This window comes from Gadus chalcogrammus, chromosome 8, assembly GCF_026213295.1.
Source record: "Gadus chalcogrammus isolate NIFS_2021 chromosome 8, NIFS_Gcha_1.0, whole genome shotgun sequence".
NCBI lineage: Eukaryota > Metazoa > Chordata > Actinopteri > Gadiformes > Gadidae > Gadus > Gadus chalcogrammus.
Window position 1 is genome coordinate 9,013,134 of NC_079419.1, and position 11,157 is coordinate 9,024,290.

At 43.2% G+C, this 11,157-nt stretch overlaps 1 protein-coding gene across 1 annotated transcript in view; it reads left to right on the top strand.

Annotated features, from left to right (window-relative positions):
• The first annotated feature begins 212 nt into the window (after positions 1-212).
• Positions 213-11,157, top strand: part of LOC130387240 (collagen alpha-1(XI) chain-like) — an 80,576-nt gene continuing 69,631 nt past the window's right edge. Inside the window, exons 1-4 of the mRNA XM_056596254.1 lie at positions 213-216; positions 655-927; positions 3,300-3,513; positions 4,499-4,661. Of these exons, the coding sequence (XP_056452229.1) occupies positions 213-216; positions 655-927; positions 3,300-3,513; positions 4,499-4,661 (654 nt within the window). The remainder of the gene's footprint in view (positions 217-654; positions 928-3,299; positions 3,514-4,498; positions 4,662-11,157) is intronic.

Genomic DNA, 11,157 nt, shown 5'->3' on the forward strand with positions numbered 1-11,157 from the left:
CCGAGCGGTTTTATCACTCTATGGCCGCTGGGCTGGCTGGCTGGGCCCTTGGTGGAAGGAGCTTTTCACCAGGGGGCCTCCTTATGGCCACCAAATGGTTTCCTTACACACTTTTACTGCTTCACTGCTGGATTCACTCATAAAACGAAAAAAGTCCCCGAGGGTTGAATTGAGGGACGTAGCCGACCACGCAGAAGGAAAGGACGAGGGCCATGGGTGTGAATGTGGACGCACGGTCAACTTGCCACATTTTGTTGAATGTGAACGTTTTTTTTCCTTTCAATGTGGCGGTACTCACTGATGCAGCAACCTCAGCAGTACAGCAGCAGTTTAAATAACCGTCGGCCATTAAGCCTGCAGTGCTCCAGGAATAAACACAGGCTAGGAGAACCCTGCGCTATAGGGGCGGTTGATCGTTGCATTCATTTTTTTCCACCTAAACTGTATTTTTAAAGTGCCCCTGTGGCTGCAAGTGTAACTGCAAATTAAAAAATCTGAGAGGGCTCGGGAGAGGCAAGAAAAGTCTATTACAGGTCCACAGAGGTGTTTAACGAACTACTTTAGGCAAAAATATGTCCTATAAAGTAGCATTACGTAAGCGTTGCTTACGTTGCAACAGCTATGATGAATGTGCTATTAAAGTATATTTTAAAGGTTTTAGCCAGGAACAGAAGCATGCTGCTGAATGTCTAACCGTATTCTATGGGACCGTCTCGCTGTCCTTCCCAACACTGAACCCTTGTTCTCCTTGTGCTTCCACAGCCCCGCCTGTGGATGTCCTCAAGGTTCTAGACTTCCACAGCTCCCCAGAAGGAGTCCGCAAGGCTCCAGGCTTCTGCGCGGTCCGGAGGGGCTCCAAACCCGACGTGGCCTTCAGAGTGGGCAAGACCGCCCAGATCAGCGCCCCCACCAGACAGCTCTTCCCAGGTATGTGTGTTTGTGTCTGTGCCTTTGTGTGTGTGTGTGTGTGTGTGTGTGTGTGTGTGTGTGTGTGTGTGTGTGTGTGTGTGTGTGTGTGTGTGTGTGTGTGTGTGTGTGTGTGTGTGTGTGTGTGTGTGTGTGTGTGTGTGTGTATGTGTCTCCGTCTGTGTCTTTGTGTGCAATCCATGCGAAAATGTGTGTTTGTCTGTCTGTCTGCCTGTCTGTCTGTCAGTCTGTGTTAAATGTGCATGCATTGCACAGAAAAGGAAACTTTAAAAATGGTTTAAAATGGACCCAACCACGGGTATGATAATGGGTAACGTCCCCAAATCCCCATGGATTAGCATTGAGAATAAATCATCATTGACATGTGGTGTTACTTCAAGCACACAAATCCACTAGCTCCACACTGATTCCCCTCCCAAATTTACACAAATTTGGAATTTGAATATATAATGTTCAATGGGTTGGTTAATTTTTTTTTAAAAGGCTGCTGTCAATTACAGGGGAAATGGTTACTCGACTATTAATCATGACATTTGGTGGAAGGACCTTGTCAGGAAGATGTCGCTTATGTGGATGTGGGATGGCGGACATTTTCCTTCGGTATGCTGTGTCTGGCCCACGAGGGTAAACCCAGCTGGGTTTCAATATTGAACGCACATGCAGCACACGCAGTCTGCCTTCACCTCGCAGTCTGCTGAGAGAGCCTACGAAGACATTAGCCAGTCGTTTGTTGCTCTAGGATGGACTCCACTCAGACAAACAAGAGAATGCGATTGGATAAACGTTTCCGTCACGCGAGCTACTGTCTTATTAACGGTCGTGCTACACCGCACAACAAATTGAAAGCTTGCTTTGAGATATGAGATAGGATAGCAAATGTTAATTGAAGCCCAGGAGTCTGGTTGTTAGTTACGGTTGTAGCAAAGCACAGTTCTTTGAAAGACGTAAGCAGGGTTTTTTTTTGGGTCGCTTTTTACAATCCATTCCATGTGCTTTTGTGGCCGGACTGGAGTGTGGGTCGCACTGAAAAGCACAACACAAAGTATAACTAATACAATGAAGCACTATAAAACCCCATATCCGCTGGAGTCTTGTTAATAGGCTTTCTCTATTACCTGACTACTCTTTAAGGAGCCACAAGTTGACGAGCTGGGACCTTAAAGGATAAATAAGGTTGCACAAAAAAAAAAAATTGGGAAAAACAAATAAAAATAAAAACAAATTCTCTCTTGTTAATTTTATGCTGAGCTTCTCTTCAGTTTGGCCGGATCGGAAAGGGAAAAACGTATACGGGCCACAAACGAGAGTGCTGCAATATTTTTCAATTAGGTTATTGTGATTCTTGGCCTGCAAAGAATGGTCTGCAAAACTTTTCGATGGAAATTCCTAAATGAGAGCGATGGAGCGAGACGGGTGTAAGGTTGGCCGCTGTGGAGGAATCAAAAGGTGTCAGAATGTCCTCAGCCTGGATAATACAGCTGTTACTTGATCATCCACTGCCTCCACTGCCTGCCTTTCTTCACTCTCCGTGAGCTAACAGCTATTCTAAAGCAGTGCTCTTTTTAAGCATTTATTTGGCCTAATTATTGTGGCTTCAGAAACTGACTCTTGAATCCTTGGGGAAAACGCCAATAAGAATAAACTCAGTCCAATTGTCTAGACTCAAAGGTTTTATGTGAAATGAAACCATTTAGGCCTTAATATGTTATTTTTCAATAAGGTAATTAGAAGGTAATTGCTCCAGTGATTAACTTTATTTAGATGTATGCGACGAGTGCCTGAGACAAGCAAACACTTTCATTGCATGTTTTCCTTCCCTAATCACCCTGTAAAATACATGACAATGCTGAAACAGGGAATGACATGGTTTTATGACTATACCATTCTTTGTATGGATACAATGTATATTGATGAAGAAATGCATTAAACACCAATCAAACAATGGCTAATATATAAGATTCATCTTTATCTTAATCTGGTTAGATTGTCCTAAATTGCCTACCGTAGGCCGATATTTGGAAACCAAATCTCACCCTTCAACCTTTAAAGACAGCTCAGCTGGAAAAACCTTGAGAATGGAAAAGGGTATCCCCTCTTATCTCCATAAATTATTAAAGAAAAACAAACTACGCCAGTAGATTCCCATGGAGGGGGGGGGAGAGGGTAGCCCCATTAAAACCACATTGATCATGTCAGACTCTTAACCAAAACATACCCCTCTCTCTCTCTCTCTCTCACTCACTCTCTCTCTCTCTCTCTCTCTCTCTCTCTCTCTCTCTCTCTCTCTCTCTCTCTCTCTCTCTCTCTCTCTCTCTCTCTCTCTCTCTCTCTCTCTCTCTCTCTCTCTCTCTCTCTCTCTCTCTGATCCCAAGGAGGAGTCTTCCCAGAGGACTTCTCCATCCTGTTCACGGTGAAACCCAAGGTGGGCCTGCAGTCCTTCCTGCTGTCCGTGTACAACCAGCAGGGCATCCAGCAGCTGGGAGTGGAGGTGGGCCGTGCCCCCGTCTTCCTGTACGAGGACCAGAGTGGCAAGCCCGCCCCCGAGGAGTACCCCCTCTTCCGATCGGTGAACCTGGCCGACGGGAAGTAAGTGATGAGGATGACGATGAGGAGGAGGAAGAGGATTAGGATGATGTTGAAGATGACGTTGATGATGTGCCGGTGAGGCACTGGTGGCTGGTGAGATAGGGAGGGAAGGTGTGGTTGGTAAAGAAGGGTGTTCTCGATCCCATGGTGGAGAAGTCATGTAGGCTCTGTTTCTCTTTGGCTGCTCTTTGTGACCCCCTGCTCCTTGTTATCTGGGTGGGAGGCAAAAGTGTGTTCACAGAAACCAATTAAAAACCCAGTATAAAAGTGAGGATTCTTATCAGAGCAGTTTACGTTTCAAAGTGCCATTTGCAAGGTTTTAGTGGACCGATGCTGTACACCTGTACGCCTGGTTGTCTAGACAGTTGAGAGTTCAACAAGTTTATATGAAACAATGTATGGTATTTTTACGGCCGCTTTTTCTTGCGCAACCTGCTTTTCCCATTTATCATTTACGAGCACTACAAGCCAAAAGAAACGAACCACTTCTGCACTATTCTCTACTACAAACACATACCTCATCTGTATAGTTTATTATTGCATTGACACAAGCCACTGATGACTTATTACTATTATTATTATTGTCATATGTTCAGGCAAACAAAAGGCGCATGGAGCAAATTGGACAGGAATGTCAAATCAATAAATGAGTAAAACTTGATTTCACTCCCTCTCCATCCCCCTATTTCTTTATTTATTGAAGTACATTGTTGACAATAACAAGGATTAGACAATTGGCTGAATATTCATAAATCCCTGAGACTGCTTATACAGGGAATACAAAACTCTTTGTGAGGCAATCTGGTCCGCCTTGAAGAAATGCAAAGCAGACTCGTTTTGAAAAGATTGTTATTTTATGTTGATAACAACCAGAAAAAATTATAAAAAATACCGTAAGGATTCCGAAATGAAAAACATAAAACAAAAGCATGGACTTTCAACAAACATACTTACTGATGGACTGACGTCCTCCCTCCTTGTCCAGATGGCACCGCGTGGCCATCAGTGTTGAGAAGAAGACTGTCACCATCTTTGTGGACTGTAAGAAGAAGGTGACCAGGCCGCTGGCCAGAGGCGACCGGGCTGTCATCAACACAGAGGGCATCACTGTGTTCGGCACCAGGATTCTGGACGAGGAGGTCTTTGAGGTAAGGCGGCCATATTGTATTTTTTGTTGAATTATTTGTTTCCAAGACTTCTTTATTTTGATCCGCCCATGTGTCAGAGCAACGTTTTTTCCCCTGAAGAGCCTTACAAAATATTTTAGTTGAATCTGGCGGAACGGACTTGGCTGAAATGGAATTCAGTATCATAGCTAGATTTTTTTTTGTGTATAATCCCCCAAAAAAATAAGATTCATTGTGTTATCGCACCTTAGAACAATCCCTTTATAGCTACATAGGGATTGAGTCCACTACTGCAGAGCCCGATATGATGCATCGCCATGTTTTGACAGTTGGCCTCTTGAGAGGTTTAGTTTTCCAGACTAATTACCTGAACACAATTGATGATACTATCTAGGAGCCTCATCACTTGACACACTATGCTTAACGATTCTGTTGTACGGATTTGGAAGAACCTTCTGGCAGCTTCAGGCCAGAACAAGCCCCCCGGAGCCTCTCCTACGACGTTGGGAAGGGAGGTGTCTTTAAACTAAGCTTCTCACAAACGACAGATTTATGATGAAACACATGTGTGTTTCGGATTGGCTCAGAAATGAAAGCCGGTTATGTATACGTGCTGTATCTCTGTACTAATGTGTATGGAGTTCTCAACAAGGCTTTTTATTCCAATGCACGCCTGACCCACATAAAGGCTCTTAATGGCTGTTTTCCATTGTTTGCACAAGTGTGTGTAATACAAGAACTGATGAGACGGTTCTGAGCTGAAAGTGTTTCAGCTGATTGTTTTGCTTGTTTTCATGTGGATGAGATTGGAAGCATATTGCAGATCCTCCCAAGAGTAGGCCATCAGAAAAAGCAACCGTTGACATTGAACGTCGGAATGCCCTCAGCATTTAAAGAGTCCCCTCATTCTCAGAGTCCTTGCGTTTAGTTTTAATTTATTTAATTTGTTAATGAATGCTTTTCGACGGAGTACAATTACAACGTTAGCTTTGTTTTCACAGTGAGCTCCGAAGTATGTGGCAATGTTCCGTGGCAAATTGCTCAAATTCAACAACAGCGGAAAACGTTGACTTGACATAGGGACAATTCTAATGGAATTTATTAACAGATCCTTATGTTTGTATAAGAAAGGAAGAAATTACTACGACCCTTACACAGCATATTGGATCAGCAAATGTACTTTTATGTTATTTTAGAAGCATTTCATCAGATTTTAACCCAGGATATAGAGTGATATTTTGACATGGATATTTGGGGTTTCCTGTTACTCTGAGGGAGTGTTGACCTTTTTAACTATCTGAATATGAAGACAGTAGACCAGTTTGCGAGCTGCGTCACTAAGCGGTTGCTAAATTCTGCCCAATCTGAACCATGTGGGTCAACCATTATGTTATAAATAAGAGTCACTCCACAACGACTAATGTTACGGTTAATCTAATGGTGGTTAATGAGGGAAGGTTTTAAGGAGAAGCAGCTCTTGGCTTTGCTACAAGATGAAGCTATGGACTTTATTCATTTTTTTAGATGCGTACCACACACTAAAAGAAGATAATAGAATAAGGGAAAAGCCCATTTGCTTTATATCTAAGCATATTCAACTGAAATTACAGCTCAACATATTGTTTTTTCTATGTTGGGAGGAATATAATTTCTTTTACTTTTATTTGTTTATCTCGAGGATGGCACATTTTTCACGCAAACCAAAAGAAACGAACCACTTCTGCACTATTCTCTACTACAAACACATACCTCATCTGTATAGTTTATTATAGCATTGGTTCCTCTAATCAGCGTAATAGCCAATGGCAGAGGTGCCGTGGTTGTGGCCCATGTGTAAAACTATGGAGCCTTTTCTTAAGCTGTAATTATTCCCACTTTGAGCTTAATTGCCTTGGGTTTGTTGACTACGCACTGACTATTTGCTAGCAAACTGCACACTAATGGCTTTGTCCAAAAAGCCCACAGACTCCAAAAGCCAAAAGCCGTCTTTGTTACTTCACTTGTGAAAAGATGAATGGAATTGTTGGGAGGGGGTGGGGAGAGAATCCAGTATTTTTTCTTTTTTTCTCTATGCAGGTCATGTTTAAGGGATTAGCATTATACCTTGGCATTTATTCAACATCTGCATTTGCAAACAATCAGTATACCTTAGAGGCTTTGCAGCGTTTTGGCAAATGGCTATTCGTGATAGTGAGACGGCTGTACACGTTTCCGAGTGGAAAGAACAATCGGGATGATTATAAGAGAGCTTCCCAAATAACAGGTCTGAATAGGCCTGTATTTATCCAAAATAAATCCTCAGCATATAATAATCAAGAACACATTTGAAGCTATTAGTCTGGTGCTTTGGCCCATTTACCGTACCCTACCTACCGTTGGAGCAGGGGGCGGAATAAAGGGATTTTCTGCATTTCCTTTAATTCTTTGTAGTATTATTACTGTTATGAGTGTGCAGGAGCTAGGCTTAGTCCCATTATACAATCCATTTATTCTTGTGGTTTTATTGCATCGAATAGGCAGCAAACAATGTGGAACGAGGCATGGCCGCCTCTCCCCTTTCCATCATCTTTGGAGGTGCTGCTGCTGGCTGCAGAGGCGTACTGTGTATAGTCACTGTCGACTACCAGCCCTTGCACATGTCAATAACCACACGCAGAGCAAACACAACATGTGCTCGGCAGATCCGCTGATGGGTTTTTGTGATCAACAGGGGACAGATGCTCAGGCAAAAGTTAGAAAGCGTGCCATCCTTTGTTTTCATTTATGACACTGCTGAACAGCTCGCCCTGGAAGTGTATATGAGGAGAAATATTAGCCAGACATTAGGAGAGGGAATGCATTTCAAACAAGTCAATCATTAGGGTTTGAGCTCTCAGGTTGCTCATTCGGATGAACAGGGGCCTTTTATGTTCCTGCTAATCATTAATCAGGGTTAATTATCCTTGTCTCGTATATACAAGGATATTCACATCAGATGTGGTCAAACCACGAGTCTAACAAAAACAACCCTTAAGGATTTAATCCGATCCTCTATTATAACTGCAGAGAAACCTCCAGGGCCAATTGTTCGAACAATTAATCAAACTCTGCCCTATCTCAAATAGATTGTAGGAAAATGTGGTTTGGCACATCTGTTCCACTGCATTAAAACAACGCTGAAGCAAAGTTAAGCGCACCATGTGTTTGTTGTTGGGCTGTTGACCACGAGTCTCTTCAGAAGTAAAGCCAGAGCCTTTTGGTCCTGTGGCGAGTCCTAATCCCGGGACTCAGTGAGACCGAGGCCGGCTGGGAGCCCCGTCACCACCGACCACCACCAGCTGTCAACATAGGGTTACCTTTACTGCCGTCGCGCGCGCAAGCAGGTGTTGGAGCTGAACGCAAATGGGAGTAAGGGGCTGTGAGAGGAAAAATAAAATCTGTGTGTGTGTGTGTGTGTGTGTGTGTGTGTGTGTGTGTGTGTGTGTGTGTGTGTGTGTGTGTGTGTGTGTGTGTGTGTGTGTGTGTGTGTGTGTGTGTGCGTGCGTGCGTGCGTGCGTGCGTGCGTGCGTGCGTGCGTGCGTGCGTGCGTGCGTGCGTGCGTGCGTGTGTGTGTGTGTGTGTGTGGAGGTGCACGCATGTGTATGCAATTCTAGATCAAGCAGCACAGCTGTTTAAAAGATATGTTAATGGCCCAGCCTTCCAGTCCCCGACTGCCCCTAGCTCTTCCCTTGTCGTGAATAAATAATGTTTTAAAAATAATAATAATTGTGACACCCTAGGCGAGTGTGGAAAACACACTAGTGAATGAATTGTGTGAGCGTCATATTTGTGTGTACGTGTTGTGTGGATAGGAAAATACAGTGAATTAGAGAAGAGTGTAACAGAAACACGGAGATGGAGAACAAAGTTAAAATACTTTTATACGTTTTTATTTATTTTATTTTATTTTTTTAATCTGTGGTGACTCAGTGGTGACTCAGGGTGCTCCAAACGTGTCCCTCAAGAGGGACCATGTTTTGCGGGTGGGGACGGGGCGGACCCTGGTCAGGCCCTGGTGTACCCAGAGTCCTGCTGTGAATCTTAGTTTATAGTGGACTGTGCTTCATCAGTTTCACTAACTTCCTCTCTGGCCTGCAAGGCAGCCCTACACACATGCTGCTTCAGTTAGGGGGCGATCAAATCAGGTCAGGGTTTAGTGAGAGAGAGAGAGAGAGAGAGGGAGAGAGAGAGAGAGAGAGAGAGAGAGAGAGAGAGAGAGAGAGAGAGAGAGAGAGAGAGGGAGAGGGAGAGGGAGAGGGAGAGGGAGGGGGAGAGGGAGAGGGAGAGGGAGAGGGAGAGGGAGAGGGAGAGAGTGAAGTTGTCGACTTTCATAATTGTTCTATTTTTGATGCATCCTGGGAAATTTAAATGTGTCTTTCACAATCAACACATTGTAATTGTAATCAGTTATAGTACCATGAGGCATTTCAAGTATAAAATTACAACTCCTTTGCCACATTCCCATGATTTCCCGATAGCTCTAATCTATGTTGACTTTACCAGACATTAAAGTGCCAAATGCGTTCTGCCACCTCTTTCTCTCACTTAAAATCTTGGGCAGGGGGGGGGCACTATAGGCACACTTAATGGAGGCTCTTGTAAAACATTGTGTTACTGTGACCATGGCCCCTTTCCAAACAACACTGAGAAGAGGTGCAGACCCTTCGTACTGTCCGACAGCGCCTCTGCAGGTTCTTGCATCCCCGATATCAGGTTAATTTGACCCTCACTATTACTTCCCTTACTAAACTCAATTATAGTCACATACCGCCCCCTTAAATACCACCAGAAAGCCATGACAACCCCACAGAACCCATACACTGAACACTGCAAAGAGCAATCGCTGCAGATAAATCGCAGGGGCCGAACGGAGGCCTCTTCCCAGGCATAGAGTGGAAGGTAGGTTTGCAGAGCTGTGGACAGACAGAGAATAGGCAGATGAGGGGTTTATAATGTATGAGTTTGCACCATTTTTGGAGCTACTGTGAGAAGAAAAGCATTAATATTCAATGGGTGTGGATTTCAAAACTTGAATGTCAAACCTCACCGCAAAGTCTGTCAGGAAGAAATCTGGAGCTTGTTATTCTTTGTCTCTTCTTATTTCTACTGCTTTTGTCGTCTGCTGGCATGGTTATTTCGTTAGACTAGCTGGTTCTTCCTTCTATGACACATTCACAACAGTTAGAAAGAGGTGGAGGAAGGATGTGCTGCTTACAGGCATGTCACATTTGTGTATACATAAGAAATGCACTAAACGAAGAAAGGGGACCAATTTAGGAAAGTACCAAATGTCTAAGGTGCCAGACAGCTAAAAAACAAACTCCACAAAATGCAAACTGAAGTGAGAACCATCTGCTGGCCTGAGAAATGGCTTCATGGGGGTGTTGATATGTGTAGTCGTTTTTGGCGCAGATCTTTTGTAGACTAAAGTGAACACATAATTGATATGAATATGATGGACGAGAGGCAAATAAAAATGCCATTATCATTTTGGTATGTTGGTCATTTAATATAATATTTGTACATCATTTTTTAAAGTAAAAATAAATATTATCATTGAACATTAAAATAATATATATATCCAAAGGAATTGGATCAGATTTAATTTGAAAAAATGTAGAACAAATTGTAGAATTTCACGTTTCTGCCTTGGTAATCAGGATTTGGACGAATCATCCTGGCAGTTAGAAAGTGTTTGAAACTGATACAATAAGAAAAGAACCGTGTTCATTTGCTGCCTCATCTCTTCCCTTAATGCATTTCTGACAGTGTTTACTTCTTGTGGGTGTTGTTTCTTGCTTGTATATTTTCCTTTAGTTTGCAAGCAAGTCTCAGTCTGTACCCATGGCTCATCCAACGTGAGATATCTTCAATGCAGTTTTCCCTCCCTCTGCCTCTTTTTAACATGGAAAAAATGTAGTGTCAGGTCTGAGTTATGAAAAGAATATTAGTTTTTCCTATTTCTTCCTTCGGTTCATTGCACTAAAACAGGCAAACTTTGGATGCCATTGGCAGCGATTTTGACTGCTTTTTACACTTGGAGCTTCTGAAAATGCGCTTCTTAACATAGTTTCCTCTTGGAACAGCTCTGGATCACAATTGGCACATCAAACTTTGTCATGGACTTCTTCAGTCCGGGGATAACTAAACCCCCCTGGTACTTCTGGTCACCTGTGGTATCAAGCAGAGTTCCGTCTTTGACACCCTTTTGTTTACTCTACACACCTCCCCTTCATGAGATCATAAATTGCATGTCCAATGCAATTGTGCTGCTATGATGATGACAGCCAGCTGTATATTCAAACGGTCCAAATCATCTTTGCAGCTGCAGTGTTTCTCAGAACGGGCCTTGATAAGATTAAAGTCTAATTTGAATTTCCCCCGTCAAAAAGCACAAAGGAATGAGGGTTCCCTTGGCGGGATGATAATCAGATGCTGTCATCTGCAAGTGACTTTTCTTTATCTCCGTTATTCATCTAGGTGTTAAGAGGATCAACAT